The sequence below is a fragment of the Phalacrocorax aristotelis genome, chromosome 21 (assembly GCF_949628215.1).
Source record: "Phalacrocorax aristotelis chromosome 21, bGulAri2.1, whole genome shotgun sequence".
Classification (NCBI taxonomy): Eukaryota; Metazoa; Chordata; class Aves; order Suliformes; family Phalacrocoracidae; genus Phalacrocorax; species Phalacrocorax aristotelis.
Window position 1 is genome coordinate 4,528,729 of NC_134296.1, and position 17,871 is coordinate 4,546,599.

The 17,871-nt window shown below is 58.0% G+C and overlaps 1 protein-coding gene across 7 annotated transcripts in view; it reads left to right on the forward strand.

The window, feature by feature from the left end:
• The window catches only part of FOXP4 (forkhead box P4), a 68,575-nt gene that overhangs the window by 18,897 nt on the left and 31,807 nt on the right, over positions 1 to 17,871 (forward strand). For 5 of the 7 annotated variants that reach the window (XM_075115881.1, XM_075115879.1, XM_075115883.1 and 2 more), the window contains 2 exons: positions 6,581 to 6,797; positions 15,748 to 15,837. In XM_075115881.1, the coding sequence (XP_074971982.1) occupies positions 6,597 to 6,797; positions 15,748 to 15,837 (291 nt within the window). In that variant the 5' untranslated portion in view covers positions 6,581 to 6,596. The remainder of the gene's footprint in view (positions 1 to 6,580; positions 6,798 to 15,747; positions 15,838 to 17,871) is intronic. The other 2 variants (XM_075115884.1, XM_075115886.1) reach the window with 1 other exon arrangement.

Consider the following 17,871-nt stretch of genomic DNA (forward strand, 5'->3'; position numbering starts at 1 on the left):
CCCCTGAGGACCACGGTATTGAGGATATTTAAAAATAGGAGAAGTGGCTAAAATAGGCATTCAGGCAATTGCTTCTTAGGACCTCATGGTCTTGGCTGTACCTGTTTCTGCGGGTCCTGTGGGCTGAGAAGTGCTATTTAATTTTCACATCCATGGAACTGAATCAGGGTGAAGAATCGGCATTGCTTTGGGTGGGTCTGGATGCCCCAAAATTCGTCGGGAGCTTTTGGGGAGAAATCGCTCTGTAAATGCTTCACCTCCTATTCCTGCTCCTAAAGACCCGATGTCCTTTGGTGCCAATCTTTGCTTCGAGTCCGCTGGCTCGCTCGCCTCCGCATTCGTCCTTCCCTTTCCGCTGGGGCTCGGCGTGGCGATGCCGGGCTCGGCGTGGCGATGCCAGGCTCGGCAGCACGGCACACACGTGGCGCTCCCGCGAGCCCCCGGGGAGCGTGGCACACGCGTGTTGGGCGCACGCGCGCGCGCGGTGGGAGCCCCGTCCCACAGCCCGGCCAGCTGATCTGCGCCCTCCCTCACAGGGAAGCTCTGGGCATCCATCAGTCTGTTAATTGCGCTAATTAGAGAGTGTGGAGGTGTTAATTGGAAAACCCTGGTATCGTGTGTGTCTGGGGCGGGGGGGGGGGGCGGGGAATGTCAATAAAAATAAATTGATGACTTGGCATGGCGCGTGCACTTTACAGGTTAGCAGCAAGTCAGGGGATGTCAAGGAAATGTTACCGCTCAGATGAAGCAATTGTTAATTAAAAAGCAACGGTAATTAATATACTCTTGTTGCCATATGGTACTGCTAAAGGCAGGGGGATTCTTTACTGCATTTGTAATTCTCTGTTTCCTTTTCTTTGTCCTGCGAAAGGTGTGCATTTAAGTAAAAGGGGGGCAAAAAGGCAGAGTGCTTATTCAAGGAAGTGATTTTGAGTCTGAAATAGTAATTAGCTATCGGCAGCTTCTGTTGCTCATTGCCGTTAGAGGGGTCTCCTCCCTTCCCCTTTTCAGTAAAACCATCTTTTTAATTTTTTACTTTATCTGGGTGTTGTATCTTCTGTGATGACTGTCTGGGCAGGGTCCCTGCCTTTACGCCTGGGGGAAGGTCTGATCCCGATTAGACCCTCTGGATACCAGTGTATGGAGAATCCCTGAAATATTGGATGCGTTTGAACTAAAATAGATGAAAAGCCGGAGCTGGGGTGCTGCAGAGCCCTCCTGTCTGTGTGCAGGGATGCATGTGTGCTTCAGCACTCGCAGCCAGTCGTGCAGCTGGGTTTTGCTCTTCCCAACACGGCTTCAGCCGTCCCGGATCAGCCCCGGCTGGAAAGGCACTCATTCCTAATTTAAATCGACTTTATAACATTGCAGACACTGGCTTCATTTTTTTCTTCTTTAAGGTTTTGTAAAACTTTTATATGAATGGAAATATTTTCATTATTATTATTACTTTCTTTTATTACTTCCCTTGCAGTGTTGGGAACCCAGACAACACACCAGCATCCCAGTAGGGTTTGCGAACGGGAAGTTGAGTTTTACTAGACTTGGAGAGGGAACCCAACTGGCCTGGTGTCCTGGGCTGCGGGAATCACCCGGCTGGACCCCAGCGCCGGTTCATCTGCTCCAGCATCCTGCCTCTGGCAGGGGCCGGGGCCGGCAGAGCGAGCCCACGGTTACAGCTCCTCCACCAGAAGAGATTTCCTCCTAATTCCCAATAGTTAAGCTTCAATTTATGCCCTGAAGCCAGGAAAGTTTTATATCCTTTCCAAAAACTTTTTTTTCTTTTTTGCCTTTTTTAATACTTCCTGTTGTAACTCTGGATATTCTTGTTCTCCGTATAAAAGTCAAATCCCTTTTTGAATCCTGCCGAGTTTCTGGCCGCAGTGATGCCTTGTGACTGCCGGACACGGGCAGAGCCCGGCTTTCCCCGCGGGGCCGCTCGCCTGGTCAAAACATAGAGCAGGCGGCAGATTTCAGAAGGAAAATGAGAGGAGGAACAGCAATAATTTAATGTTTCTGCAGGCTCTTTTTTGACATTGGTGGGGGGGAGAAGGAGTGAATGTAGCTTTCGAGAGCAAAAGGTGTTTTCTTTCATCCAGCGTATTTGCTCCCAGCGCAGCGTCCGTAGGTGAGCATCCCGTCCTTTCTCGGGAAGCTGCTCTGACCACACCACGCTCTCGCCCCGGCTCCCGCGCTTCCAACAAAGCCAAAGCCCAGTAATCCCGTTAACCTTGAACTCTCCCACAGCCACCGGTGTGTCACCCTGTGCGCGGGTTTGGTAGTGCCAGGACGGCGGGAGGGAGCCGGCAGCTCCACATGGGAATTAATGTCAGTCATATACCCTGCGGAAATGACTTTTGAAATGCATATAATCTCAAACATGCAAATGAGAAGCTTGCTTCGCCCTGTTTAATATGAATGATCAGCTTCTGAATAGCTATTATTACACGCCACATTTCAGCAATTATGTTGTTCGCGGTTTGTCTTTCTGTCTTTTGGGGCGGGGGGTGAAGATGGGGGGAAAAAGGAGAAGAAAAAGGGAGAAACAGTATTTCTTCTCCCCGTACCTCTGTCTTAATTCCCCTTCTATTTCAAACTCGCCAGCTGGCTGCAAGTGGCAGTGGGCAAATGCCGATCCCGCTCTGGCACCCGCCGGTGGGGAAGGAGCCGGCGTGGATGAGATAAAGCCCCGTGTCCTCTGCTTTCACGCAAAGTGTGTGTCGGGGAGGAGGGAGAGATGCTCAGCTCTGGTGGGGCCTCCTGCACCCCAGTCCCACCCTGTGCGTGTGTCGGGGCTGGGTGTGACCCCGGGGGGGCTCAGCGTGTGTCGGGGCTGGATGTGACCCCGGGGGGGCTCAGCGTGTGTCGGGGCTGGGTGTGACCCTGGGGGGCTCAGCGTGTGTCGGGGCTGGATGTGGCCCCGGGGGGCTCAGCGTGTGTCAGGGCTGGATGTGACCCCGGGGGGGCTCAGCGTGTGTCAGGGCTGGGTGTGGCCCCGGGGGGCTCAGCGTGTGTCGGGGCTGGGTGTGGCCCCGGGGGGCTCAGCGTGTGTCGGGGCTGGATGTGACCCCGGGGGGGCTCAGCGTGTGTCGGGGCTGGGTGTGACCCCGGGGGGGCTCAGCGTGTGTCGGGGCTGGATGTGACCCCCGGGGGGGCTCAGCGTGTGTCAGGGCTGGGTGTGGCCCCGGGGGGCTCAGCGTGTGTCGGGGCTGGATGTGACCCCGGGGGGGCTCAGCGTGTGTCGGGGCTGGGTGTGACCCCGGGGGGGCTCAGCGTGTGTCGGGGCTGGGTGTGACCCCGGGGGGGGCTCAGCGTGTGTCGGGGCTGGATGTGACCCCGGGGGGGCTCAGCGTGTGTCGGGGCTGGATGTGACCCCCGGGGGGGCTCAGCGTGTGTCGGGGCTGGTTGTGACCCCGGGGGGGCTCAGCGTGTGTCGGGGCTGGATGTGACCCCGGGGGGGGCTCAGCGTGTGTCGGGGCTGGATGTGACCCCGGGGGGGGCTCAGCGTGTGTCGGGGCTGGGTGTGACCCCGGGGGGGCTCAGCGTGTGTCAGGGCTGGATGTGACGCCGGGGGGGCTCAGCGTGTGTCGGGGCTGGATGTGACCCCTGGGGGGGCTCAGCGTGTGTCGGGGCTGGGTGTGACCCTGGGGGGCTCAGCGTGTGTCGGGGCTGGATGTGACCCCGGGGGGGGCTCAGCGTGTGTCGGGGCTGGGTGTGGCCCCGGGGGACTCAGCGTGACCCCGGGGAGGCTCAGCGTGTGTCGGGGCTGGGTGTGACCCTGGGGGGGCTCAGCGTGTGTCGGGGCTGGGTGTGACCCCGGGGGGGCTCAGCGTGTGTCGGGGCTGGATGTGACCCTGGGGGGCTCAGCGTGTGTCGGGGCTGGATGTGACCCCGGGGGGGCTCAGCGTGTGTCGGGGCTGGGTGTGGCCCTGGGGGGGCTCAGCGTGTGTCGGGGCTGGGTGTGACCCCGGGGGGGCTCAGCGTGTGTCGGGGCTGGATGTGACCCTGGGGGGCTCAGCGTGTGTCGGGGCTGGATGTGACCCCGGGGGGGCTCAGCGTGTGTCGGGGCTGGGTGTGACCCCGGGGGGGCTCAGCGTGTGTCGGGGCTGGGTGTGACGCCGGGGGGGCTCAGCGTGTGTCGGGGCTGGGTGTGACCCCTGGGGGGGCTCAGCGTGTGTCGGGGCTGGGTGTGGCCCCGGGGGACTCAGCGTGACCCCGGGGAGGCTCAGCGTGTGTCGGGGCTGGGTGTGGCCCTGGGGGGGCTCAGCGTGTGTCGGGGCTGGGTGTGACCCTGGGGGGCTCAGCGTGTGTCGGGGCTGGGTGTGACCCCGGGGGGGCTCAGCGTGTGTCGGGGCTGGATGTGACCCTGGGGGGCTCAGCGTGTGTCGGGGCTGGGTGTGACCCCGGGGGGGCTCAGCGTGTGTCGGGGCTGGATGTGACCCCGGGGGGGGCTCAGCGTGTGTCGGGGCTGGATGTGACCCCGGGGGGGGCTCAGCGTGTGTCGGGGCTGGGTGTGACCCCGGGGGGGGGGCTCAGCGTGTGTCGGGGCTGGGTGTGACCCCGGGGGGACTCAGCGTGTGTCGGGGCTGGATGTGACCCCGGGGGGGCTCAGCGTGACCCCGGGGGGGCTCAGCGTGTGTCGGGGCTGGGTGTGACCCCGGGGGCCTCAGCGTGTGTCGGGGCTGGGTGTGACCCCGGGGGGGCTCAGCGTGTGTCGGGGCTGGGTGTGACCCCGGGGGCCTCAGCGTGTGTCGGGGCTGGGTGTGACCCCGGGGGGGGCTCAGCGTGTGTCGGGGCTGGATGTGACCCCGGGGGGGCTCAGCGAGTGCTGGGGCTGGGTGTGACCCCGGGGGGGCTCAGCGTGACCCCGGGGGGGGGGCTCAGCGTGTGTCGGGGCTGGATGTGACCCCGGGGGGGCTCAGCGTGTGTCGGGGCTGGATGTGACCCCTGGGGGGGCTCAGCGTGTGTCGGGGCTGGATGTGACCCCTGGGGGGGCTCAGCGTGTGTCGGGGCTGGTTGTGACCCCGGGGGGGCTCAGCGTGTGTTGGGGCTGGGTGTGACCCCGGGGGGGCTCAGCGTGTGTCGGGGCTGGATGTGACCCCGGGGGGGGCTCAGCGTGTGTCGGGGCTGGGTGTGACCCCAGGGGGGCTCAGCGAGTGCTGGGGCTGGAGCAGCAGGGTTTGATGCTGGATGTGGTAGTTGTTTTCCGCTGGTGCCCACCCAGATCCAGGAGTTTCCCCCAGAAAGGAGACCCCTGGGTTCACAGCTAACAAGCTGCCCGCTAATCAAACCCAACTGAGCAAGGGCTCTTCATCTCATTGCTTTGAAGCCAAGCGCTGTAGCTCTTTGGGAGTCCCTCCCCTAACCCATTTGCCTTAATTTAAATGACATTTAAGACCAGAGGGTAAGGGATGCACTTAACACCCAGCTCTCGCGCAGCTGGCCGTGCGCTGGGGTGCCAGCAGCATTTCCAGCCTGCAGCTCTCCCAGTGCCCAGTGGTTTCACCCAGCTCAGCGGCTCCGGAGCTCGGGACGGCTGCCCTGAGGCTGCCAGCATCCCACATCTCTGCTCCCGGGATCGCTGCAGCGGGCACGGGCGCCCTTGCCAAGGCGAGCCCTGAAGCCGGGACGCGGGGAGGAGCCACGACCTTCGGGCAGTTCTGCCCTCGTGCCTCCGGGTCTAATGGGGTGATGGGCAGGGAGAGTTTACAGGGATAAAACCCATCCACGGAGGCAAAACGTTGCACTGTTGCCTTGCAGAGGGAAGCTGTAATTGCATGAAACGAAGTGCGAGAGCTGCAAAACAGGGCTGCCAGGCTGAAAATGCGGCGGGTGCTGTAGCCCCTGCAGCCTGCATTGAAGGGCAAAGCGCCTGGCTTGGTCCTTCAAGGGCATCCGAGGGGTACGGCAAGAGGAGGGGGTGCACGGAGGCGTCTGGGAGACAGGAAGGATTTTCCAACTGGTGTTTTCTGGAGCGCCGCCGTGCTCTCGTTTTGCCACGTCCCAGCTCCGTGGTACCTTTGGGCTTCCTCGACCTGGCGGCAAACTTTGCACCGGGTGGTTTTTCCTGCTGGGAAGTGTTGGTTTGCTGGGAGCTGAAGGTCTTTGTGGAAACTGTCAACTTTGTTGAGATCTTCACGGTGAAATGTGGCGCGGGCTCCACACGCGTGGTGTGCAGCCTCGCTGAAACTTCAGCTTCGCTGTCTCCAGCGTCTCAAAGTGAAATATTTTGGGATTCTGTGAAAAACGCCTGGATTCCTGGGGTTTTATGTCTTGCATCAGGCTGGGAGAAAGCTGAAAACATGATGTTTTTCTAAGGGATGGGTTGCACTTGCTTTGCCCCGGTGCTGTACAGGGCCGGCAGCGTGTTCATGGCAGCTCACACTCCCGCGTGTTTATTTTTTGGAGTAAATTGAACGCAGCTAAAACTGGCCGGGCTTTGACATCCCATCCCTGCGTCTCCCTGCTGGGCCTCGTGGGGATCAGAGATGGCGCAGGACGAGGACGGGGCGTGGGGCAGACGGAGGTGGGGGTGCTGACCAGGAATTTCAGGCTCTGCTCTCTCTCCCCTCCTCCTCAGGTCCTGCTAGCAAGTCATGATGGTTGAATCTGCCTCGGAGACGATACGGTCCACTCCCTCCAGCCAAAACGGGGTCAGCAGCCTCAGCAACCAGCCCGATGGCGGCGGGGGCGGCACAGGCGGCGGCGGAGGGGGCGGAGGGCGCGAAGGAGCCGCGAGCGGGGAGACCAACGGCGAGATGAGCCCCGTGGAGCTCCTGCACTTCCAGCAGCAGCAGGTAGGAGGGACGCCCCGCTTCCTTCTCTTACCTGCCTTACACAAAGCAACATGGAACCGGGTCGTTTGGGGATTTGGGTTTGGGGGCAAACACCCCATTTTACCCTTCTCTTATACCCGGGGCTGGCCCAGGAGATGGGTTGCACCAGAGGGTCATCCCTGTTGAAGCCGGGGTGCAAGTGGTGCCCCAAATAGCAGGTGCCTGTCCTTTGGGGTGCACATCCCTCAGCAGATGGAGCCCATCCGTCCGTGCAGCTCGTGGGCTGGTGCCTGCTGCCCTGGAGATGGCTGTGCTTTGTGGGGTGGTCCTGCCTGCGCCGGTGGGGGTCTGCCTGCTCTGTCCCCCATCGGTGCAGGGAAGGCGGTACAGGAAAAGGAGAAGGGCTGTGAGAGCAGAGACCTGTTGGCTGTAAAATAAGGAGCAGGTTTTCTGAGTCTGTATTTGGTTATCCAGGTGGGTGACCAGGGGTGGTCCCCCATTCTCTGGGGCTCCTGGTGCCTTCAGCTGAAGGATTAACCTCACACACGTGGCCGAAAACACGCGTGACTGCGACATGTGCGTGCACCAGCGCTGTCCTTGAGCACATGTTTGTGCACCTCGGGGAGCCCGTGCTCGGGCGCTGCGTGGCACACGTCTCCCCTTGCACCGTGCACACCCGGGCGGCTGTGGGGAGGGGGGACGTGTGTGCGTGCCTGCAGGTTACCTTTCAAAACAAACTTTGGAGAAAACATAAATTTTCCTCCTCGGATACTAAATAAGGCAATGATCCCTGCCTCGTATGGAGATCGCCTCCCTGAGCCATAAATTCCAGCGTGAAAGCTGTAAAAAATTGCTGTGTCTGATACTTTAGTAGTGAGTGCTGTAAATCCATTACCTGAATAACAGCCGTTTCTCACGCAGTTAAGCCCCTGTTCCCCTGATCTGAAGGGTAATCATGCGTGTAATGCTGCTGCGAGTCACCCCTGCCGAAGGAGCCGCCGCTCGCTCCCCTCCCCGCGCCAGGGACGGCCCCAAATTTCACTGAGTGGCAGCCCGAGCCGGGAGTGAATAGGAGACGCTTGTTCCTGCGCGTCCGAAACAGCGCAGGCTGGAGGGTGGGCAGCGTGGTTGTGAAATGCAGTTATCTCCTTTGGAAAATAAAGGGGAAAAAGGGGCTTTCGAGACGCGGAGCGCTGCTGCTGTTGGCTCAGCCCTGTGGGTGCTGCTCCCCGAGCTCACTCGGTAAATCCTGCCCTGCCCAAGGCACGGCCGATGTTTAATTTCACCCTTTAGTATTTCTTCTTTCGGATTCCGGGTGTAATTACCCTGGGAAACTCGCCGGCACATGGAATTATTAAGGCAGAGGGTTTGGTAAACTTCCAAAAACAAATGACATCTGCAATGACAGCACCTTGGGGGGAGAAAAAAAAAAAACATCCCGAGGACTATCAATCTTCATGCTTCAGGGAACAGGCTGAGCACCAGCTGGGGTCAGGAATAAATGTCCCCATATATAGAGTTTTGCACAATTAGGTGCTTTATGAAGGCTTTACACCATCCTCGGGAGCATCCAGCATTCGCCTCTTGGCGCAGGCAGGCTCCCGGACCACTGGGCTGTTCCCATCTGACAGCTCCTCCGTCCCGGCTCCGCCGCAGCTCCCGAAATATTGGCACTCAATCCTTATTCTATTTAACTATATGAAATGCCCAAGAAATGTTAGGAAGCCTGGAGGGGTGGAAACCCACCTCTCAAGGACCCAGCCCAGACTTGAAGGGCCACCAATGGCTTAAAACTCCATGTCCGTAGGGGTTTGCTTGGGCAACGCAGCTCCCTGGGGGCACGTAGGCTGCCCTCGGTTTTGGCTGGTTTTGCACCTTTTGGTGAAACAAGCTGGTTCTGACCTTCCTTGGTGCCCACAGTCTCTCTGCTTTCACCTGAAAGGCTGAATCCAGACAGCTCTGGGGTTTTTTTGGGCTGTGGAGACTTATCAGGTTAGATCTCCTCTCTGAGGATGCTGCCCGGGGGTGGGTGCCCTAGGCGGGAGCTTGCAGGGAGGTGTGTGTATTGTAGGGGGCTCAGGGACCCCACCCAGGCTGTTTGTGGCCTCTGGGGAGACCCTGGAGCGAGAGGAGGTGGGTGTCCAGCTGCACCAGCCCAGCTTTGCCAGGACAGGGGCTCCAGCTGCGGCACCGGCTCTGCTCCACTGCAGAGCGCAGCTTTCTGTCGCCGTCCTGGGCTGCGCCTGGTCAGTCAGTCCGTCCGCCCAGATCCGTGTGACTTCAGAGCATCCCGTGGTCCGGAGAGGCTGGAGGGAGAGCAGGAGCTTGGCGGGATGGGGTGGGGAAAGGGCATCTCCCTCCCCAGTGGGGCTGGTGGAGCATCCCCTTCCCCTCCCTCCCTCTCCCCCCAGCCCAGGGGACAGCGTTCGGGTTAAATCCCTGGATTTCAATGGCGGGATTCGGCTGAAAAGCTTGAATAGCGCGCGCCCGCATTGTGCCGGGGTTGGCGGAGGGGAGAGGTCGGCCGGGGGCATGGGAGGGCTGCCCGCCGGCCGGGGTCTCCCACCGCCGTTGCTGTGGGAACGTGGCGAGACCTCCAGCGCGCTGACATCCTCTAACCGGGCTCCAAAGGGCCCCGCCGCCTTTGCGCATTAATGAGTTTTTAACGTGGGGGCCGGCCTCTCGCCCCCCCGGCATGCCGGCCCTCCCGGTAATCCTCGGCGGAGGAAGGCCGAGCAGGAAACGGGGGCTGCGGGGTGATGGGGGTGTCGCATCCCTGCGACGAGAGAAGGATGGGGGATGCTCCGGCTCAGGTATCGGGGAGCAGGGCTGCACCCCACGGGAGCGGTGGGGGGTCAGCAGAGACCCACAGCTTTGCATCGAACGGGGCTGCCGTGCCGAACGGTGCGCTCTCGGGTGATTCGGGTCTCTCCAGGGTTTCCTTGAATTCCAGTGAAAAATCCCGCGTCTCCAAGTCTGGTTCAAAGCGGCGGGGTGCAGAGAGGCTGGGTCTCGGGGGTCGTCGCGGCTTTGGGGGGCGGGGGTGGCAGGGCACGAGCGCAGAGGTGCTCGGAGCAGGGATGTCCTGGGGGAAGTCCCCAAGCCCGGCGGCTGCACGGTAGCTCTTTCCAACTTGCAATCCCATGGAAAAGGAGCCATCTGGAAAATCCAGCGGCTCTAGCGTGGTTCGGCAGTTTTTTATTATACAAAAAAAAAAAAATATTGCAGTTTATTGCAGACACATGTCAAAGAAACGTTAAGTTATTAAACAAAAACTAGACTTTTTTTAAAAAAAGAAGCAAATTGGACTTTTTTGGTAGCTAAAGAAGGGTGTTGATGGGGGAGGAGAGGCACTGCTCTGCCATAGGAAAGATACCGTTCCATAAAACATGTGATCACATCTCAAATATATTGTGTAATCCGCTATTATTAGGGTATTTAAGATAAAAATGAGACCAGAGCACTTAAGTGAAACTCATCTCTCTATTAGGTTCCTTGATTTATATTTCATATTTTACTGAGTACAAATGCAGGAGGGATTTTTCCTTTTTTTCCCTTTTTTTTTTCTTTTTTTTTTTTTTCATGGGGTGGGATTGTCGGGAGCTTGTTCCTTGTGTTCTTCATTAGTGGAAATGGGTTTAACCCCTCGCCTGCGAGGATTGAAGAGTCAAGAGTGGAGGAATAAAGTCCAGAAGCATTAGCGTGTGCAGCGAAAGGGAGAACAGCTGGGGCCGAGAGGCAGGCTCAGAGCCGGTTGTAAAAAGACTTTTTTTTTCTTTTTCCCCCTCTGAAGAATTGTGTCATTTTTGTTAATTTTGATCTCTTTGAGCCATTTGGTTCTGGTTAAGCAAGACGGGGCTGGGCTGGGTGGAAGTGCTTCTCAATATGGCATCATTTACCGTTAATATCCGTCTAAAAATATCCGTGTGTGTGCGTTGTTTTAATAGCTCTAATTCTGGAATGTGACGATGTCATTTTTATGAGGTTAGTGTAAAAAAATCATTTTTTTAAAACATTTTTTCATCCCTTTTCAACCTCTTTCTACCCTCCAAAAGGAACGGAGGGAAAAGGGAAGATACAGACTTTTTATAGATCATCTTTCTGCCCCCTTCCTTGCGAAATTCTTGGTTTAATATAATTTTTAGGGCGGCTTTTCACTCCTTGGAGGTTAAAACCCCATGCAAAGCTTTGATCCCATCCAGGTGGAAAATCCCTTGGGTATTTTTGGGCAGCGGTTCCCATCGCGGGCCAGGTCAACCCGCTCCCCCCTGTGTGGCAGGCAGCCGGCACACCGCTCTTGGCTCCAGCGGCTGGAGCATCCAGGCATAATTAAAAAGTACACCCTCATAAATTGAAATACCTGGTAGAATAAGGTAGTTTAAAAATACCCTGGTCAGGATTTTCCATTGCGCTGTTTGATTTTTGGGAGGCCCAGGCTTCTGCTTTCAGAAACACCCATGGATGTCTCCATCCTTGCCAAATTTTTTTGGACGCCTTGACCTATTTCTTCCCAGTTTGACCAGGGCACGGGAGGCCTCGGAGAGGCTCAGCTCGGGCAGCCTTTGTGGGGAAAAAGGCAGCCGGGCAGGGATGAGGCGTTGGCGTGGGGGCTGACGTGTGTCAGCCATCCTAAACGGGATGGGAGCCGCCGTCTCCCTCCCTGCGCTCTTCCATTGCTGGGGCCAGATGGGACCTGGTGTTCCCTGTGGGAGAAAGTGAGTTTTGTGGTCTTTGCCCTGGGGAAGGCAGTCAAAAGCTGCCTCTGTCGCATACAGGGGTGGAGGTGAGGAGTCCCACTGGCTGGAGCACGAGCCTTTGGGGGAAGAATTAATGATAATCCCCGGGTATGTTGGGTGGAAGCCGGGATAAGGGAGGAGATGCTTTTGCCTGAAGTCAGGGGGAGGATCCAGCCTCGGTTTATCCAGTGAACTGGAGGGATTCGGTGTCTCTGGGTAGAGGCAAGCATCCCCGTGGGCTGGGTACCCCGAGACCCCCTTCCGTGGCAGGGGAACCTCTGCTGCCGCAGCAGCAGCTGGGAGCTGGTCCTGGCAGGGTGTGTGCTGACTGGACAGAGCCTTCGCTGCACCTGGGATTAATCCCAGGCACGGTTTATTTATTGACCCCCTCCCCATCCCAGCACACATCTTCCATCGCTCATCTCTCCCTGCAAAAAAACCTGGGTGTTATGCGTTCCCGCCCAGGCTGAGGTGGTTGTGGGCCACCCCCAGCAAAGTCTGGGTCACCATCCTCTTCCTCAGCCCTGAAACGTGTTGCTGCGGCGGCTCTTGGGGAAGGCAAAGCCAAACAGCATCGGCTCTTGATGTAAGTGTCTGAGACATTGCAAACTTTTTTATGGGATAATTTGCTGATCAAAGGGAGCCATCCAGGAGCATGATGAATTTGACACAACCCATTCGTTCCTAATTACGGGTAACGTGCTAATGACTCCTGAATAACACCATGCAGCAGGATACAATTTAAAAAAAAAAAAAGAATCATTTTTTCTCCAGTTCACAGAGCCAGGAGGTGAAAGCCCATCTACTCCTACGGGGAGACTTTCTTCCTTCTGCTTTCATGTCTCCTCGGCTCTGAGGAGAGGTGGTGGGTGACACCTTCCTTGCTCATTCCCTAGGGAAAGGCTTTATCCCCCCAGCACCAGGGCTGGCCCTCCTGCCCTGTGGGGTGAGGGTTACAAAAGCAGATAACGCGGGGCTCTGCATCCCGAAATACAGTTCTCAGGGCTCCTCCTGCCTTGTGCAACAGGTTTGCAAGACCTGGGGGCTGCCAGCCAGAGCATCCTTAGTTTGCAGGCTGAGCTGAACTTAGGCTTAAGTGGAAATCGCTGCCGGGTGGTGGGGAGGGAGGGGGCAGCTCCGGGGCGCTGGCGGAGAGGCCCCTGTGTGCAATTGTAAGGCCATGTCATTTTTTTTTTTTCCCCTGTAAATCTTGTAATTTCGTGCTTCAGAGCACAACAAAGTGAGAGAGCCAGCGGGGAGTGAATTAAATTCCCCCCTGAGGTGGCGTGGGGTGGGCGGCCAGCGGTGGTGCTGAGCCAGCCGGGCGCTGGGGACTCGGTGGCACCCGCAGGCCAGCCAGTATTTGGGTTTAGAAAGAGAGATGCTGGGAGAAGTCCTGCGTAGCGCTTTGCCTGGGTGCTGGCATTACGTCTCTTTGCTTTATTTTCCATACCTGCTGCACTGATTTTTGTTGGGCTGGGGCAGGGACCTGCCTCACCGGATCACCTCTGTGTGATGGTCCTTACAAACACCGGAGGAATTTAACGTGGTGCAGATGGAGAAACCAAATCCATGCAAACCTCTGTGAGACAGGCACATGGAAAAATAGATAAAGTTCAGGCAGCTGGTGTGCACACATGGGATGCAACCAGTGGTCCGGCACCCGTCCTCGGGTGGGTGCCTTGGACCTGCCGGCTCTGCCGCACGCGCTGGCGCTGAGCAGCCGTCAGCTGAATTCCTCCACCCTTGGCTTTTAACGAGAATTACTGTTTTCATTTCAAAAAGTAATTAAAATATCAGACCTTGAGCTGTCATAACTGTCACATGGTTTTTGTGTTCGCATTACCGATGCACATCTATTACTGTTAATAACAGGGAAATAACATGCCCACAGAGAAGCGTGCCTTGTGCCGGGGCTGCGTCGTCTCTGGGACTCGGACCACGGGTTCACACCACCAGTGACTGCCAGCACAGAATTGCCATGTTTGCCCTCAAGGATTTTATTTTTCAGTCATTTGGATAAAGTCACTTTGCAAGTTAGTGGCCGTGCGGTTTTTGAGCATCCCCAGCAGCCGGCCAGGGGTGCTCAGGAGGCGGCGGTGGGCACCGGGTGCGCCCGCGCTGGGCACGCTGGGCTCCGTCTGCTCCTGGGCGCACCCCTGGCCGTTCGTCATGGGAGGGTAGCGTGAGGATCCCAGAGGCTTGTGAAACTCCTGGGCTCTTGGCTTTTTTTCGGGCATGCACATGGTGACCAGCACAGCCGGGCAGGGCAGAGGGTGTCATGTGCTGCATCTGGGGCACAGCTGTTGGGTTTGGGTCCCTTGCTAGGAAATTATGCTTTTGTAAATCAAATAGGCAAGGCCGTGTCTGCTAAACCCTCTGCACGCAGCCTCTGGCTTCGGCAGCGACGTTCAAATTACCTCTCGTTTTGCAGATGCACTTCTAACAACTGTCCATGGGCAAGGAGCAGGTCGAGAGGCTTTTATTCACAGAAAAAACAGCAGCAGCACAGCTCAGACATTCTTTGCTGCAAATCCGTCCCGTACGCTCTTCCCGAGCAACCCCTGTGGAGCGGAGCACGAAATGGGAGCTTTTGATGAAAACGCAGGTCATGAGTCTTTATGGATGCAACCGGAGCAACTGTTTAAGGGTGCTGTGGGTGCTGCTTGGTTCACAGAGGTTAAATAAATAGGGAGTGGACTGGAGTGGTGTATTAAGGCGCGTCCACACTGTGGGCAATGGCACTCCGGTTTGCAAGCGGATCTGGCAGGGCGGGATGGAGAGGCGGCGCGTGGGCTGGGGGCTTTCTTCTTTATAGCTGGAAATGCGGAGAAAATTAACAAGCAGCCCTTTCTCGGGGCGTGCTGCTGCCTCCTGGAAGCCGGGGCGGTGATTTATGGCTGGGGTGATGACAACCAGGGAACCCGTGTGCCGCTGGCAGCACCACTGAGCCGGGCTCTGACCCCGCGCCGGGCCCTAATGCAAACCTGTCCTGCAGGCAGGGCTACAATGACTTGGTTGTTCAGAAATGTACCCCAAAAAAAAAAAAAAAGAAAGAAAAAAATTCTTTAAAAGCAAAAATAAGGAGTGTACGAGGAAGCGGGTCTGGGAGCAACAGCCGGGTACCGCAGGGTTGTTTTCCTTAGGGCTTTATTCGCTCTCCTGGCTCTCAGCTCCTGAATGAAGCTCCTTTTCTCGGCTTGCATGTGTGCCGGTGCTCGCCCTCGGCCGTGCTCGCCTGGGACTGGCCAGCTCTTCTGCCGGCTCGCACTTGCTCCTCTCCCCTCCTTGTCTCTTTGCAGGATTTTCTGTAATTTCACCTACTTTCTCTGGCTGCCAACGCTGCTGCGCACACTTTGCTCACAGTTGCTTGTGCCTGCGTGTGTTTCCACAAGCGTTTCTTATCAATTTGTGTTGGTTTCTCCCTCTTCCGCTTGTTGTGCGACTTCCCAGTGAGACACCTTCATCCCTGCAAACAAGTTAAGGAAACCCATAACTTTTTCTAGGCAGACACCCATAAAAATAAGCAGGTTTCATCTTGGTCACTTGTGCAAGTTGCTAAACTATGTCTGCATCACCATAAAGGCCCTGCGGATGCATTCATGGATTATTAATTCAGGGTGTAATCCTGCACTTGGCCTGACCTGAAACTGGGTGGTGACTCGGACTTTTTGGTGCTCCGGCGTGACTGTCAGGTGTAAAATAAAATGTGCATGGTGGCTTTAGATGCAAGGGATGTGAGCTGCAGCAGAAGTGTCGTGTTGGCTCTGTGTAAGGGTGGAATAAATCGGATGGGAGCCGGCCCCTCCGCCGGACCTGCGGTCGGGTGCAGGTTGTGCCTGGCCAGCGGCCGCCTGCGCTGGGCTTGGGGAGGCTGGGATTGACCCGTGTGAAAACCTGCCAGAGGTACAGAGGTGGTCCCTGGAGACTTGCTGAAGATGGGGCAGGGCTTTCTGGAAGGGGATAGGATTTCTCCCATGTCCCTGGGCCTCCATGGGGTAGGGAGAGCGGTGATCTGTAATGGGATGTGCTCATCATACTGGTGTGGCCGGAGGGAGCATCGGGGAGCGCTGCCCTCCTCGTGCATCGCTTGCACCCCGTGAATCAAACCCACTGAGAACCTGGCCGGCCGGCCCGGTGTCTGGGTGCTGCTCCGGGGAGCTGGAGAGCGAGCGTGCCCGGAGGAGGAAGAGGGCACCCTTCCTCCTGCCCACCCTGCTGTGTCTCTTTTGCAGGCTCTCCAGGTGGCACGCCAGTTCCTGCTGCAGCAGGCCACGGGGCTGAGCTCCCCCAGCAGCAATGAGGGCAAGCAGCCAGCGGTGCAGGTGAGCCCCGAGGACGCGTGTGTGTGTGTCCCATCACCCCCCCTTCGGGAAGGGCTCAGCTGCAAACTGATGCTGTGGGACGGTGCACGTGCAAACGCATCGCCTCCGTCTTCGGGATCACCAAAGCACACCAGGAACCTGCAAAGGGTTAAATCCCCTGTAAACCTCCAGAAATTTGTTGGGGTTTTTTTTGGGGGGTGGTTTGTGGTACCCATTGTGTGCTGATGTGGTGGGAAAGGGCGATGGGAGGGAAGGGCTGACTCCAGGCAGGGTAAGGACTGGGGAGAGAAGGTCACTGTGTGCCACCATACCTTGAGACAGCATTTCCGATAGGGAGGTGCAGAGTTTCCCAGGGTTGAGGCACCCCAGGATTGATGGTGGGTGCCTTGAGCGGGGTGCAGGGGCTGGGTAAAGAGCAGTCCTTTGGGGCTGGCACCAGGGCAGGTCCTCCAGTGTGGGGCAGCTGCTGGAACGGGATAAAGGCCCGTCTGGGGTGGGGTTTTATGGCAGGGAAATGGGGCTTTTGGTGGGCACAGCACCCTTGGGCGGCATCCTGCTCCTGCAGGGGAGGGGGGACCTCCCCTTTGCCCCCCTCCTCTGCCAAAGGAAAGGGGCAGAAGAGGGGTGAGAGCCTGGAGAGGGGGAGGCAGAAGGGAGCGATGGAAAGTGACAATTTAAATAGCTGTGCAGAGGGGCTCTCCCTTCAGGCTAATTAAATTTATCGGAGGACAGGTTACCTTATTAGAGCCACGTGGGCTTAATTAACAAAGGAAAGTAATTAGCACAAGCACTCTTAGAGCTGGAGGTCCTGCCTATGCTAGGCTGAGCTGGCGTGTGGGCGGTGGGAGCCGGGGCTGGCTTGGCGAGCCAGGGCACGGCTGAACCTCAGCCGGCAGCAAGTGCCGTCCCAGTTCTGCCAGTACCGGGGTGGGCTCGCAGGACTGGGGGAGCCCGGAGCCCCCCGGCTGCCCCACCAGGTTGGGAAGCAGCAGCTGGGTACAGCAGCAGGGATTAGTCAGGGCTTCTGTGGCACAAACAGGCGGCTTTTTCCAGTGGTGCTTGCAGGAAGGAAATGCAGTCACTGCATGGAAAATGTCTGCGAAGGACAAAGGCAGCGAGGGTGAAGTCAGATTCCGGTAACCGGCGCCCCGCTCCCCTCCATGGGTGCGCGTCCCTGCCCGCGCTTCTCCTGCCTGCGCTGCTTCCGCTGCCCATCCCTTGCTGCTCCTTCTGCCGCTTCCCCCGGCTGCGATGCGCGCGTGCTTCGCTTGCTTGCCGCTTGCTTAACATCCCATTCCCCCCTTCTCTGCTGCTTTCTCTCGCCTCCCCTCCCTGCCCATCTGGCCGGCGGCTTTGCCGGAGTGAACTGGATCTGCCTTCCTCTCCCCTCCTCCCTTTTTGTGTTGCAAAAGGACTTGTGAAAGTTGTAGACGTGAGTCAGAAATAGCTCATAACTCAGCAGCGACCGGCCTCTTCCTCTCCCCCTCCCGCCCCGCCAGCCCGGCCAGCAGCTGGAGCGGGATCTGACCGAGGGGAGATAGAGGATTAAGCAGACTCCTTTGAAAGGAAGTTTATCTAACGGCAGAGTGGTGTGGATGAGACTGGCCAGGACGGCTGGAGGAGGAGGAGGAGGAGGAGGAGGAGAAAGGCTGGGTCCCAGTGCAGCAGCCCCTGGCTGGGGAGGGGAGGGGGGGAGCGCAGCAGGACTGGGGGGTTCATCACAGCGTTTGGGACCTGGGGTGCCCTCGGTGCACCAGCCCCTACCCCAACGGGCTTTACCTGCGGAGATGCAGCTGCACCGCAGCCCCCTGGGGCTGGGGACTGCATTTCCACATCCCTTGGGTATTTTGGGGAGAAGCTGTCTCAGTGACCTCCCTTTTGCTCTCCGCTGTCCAGCTCCCAGCCCCCAGTCCCAGGTGAAGTGAGCAGGAGGGTCCCAGCATCGGCAGAGAGAGCAGGAGCCCCCGCAGCCAGCGCCCAGGAGCGCCGCGAGTTCCCCGCGCTTGCCGACTCCGTGCGCTTGTGTTTGCAGCC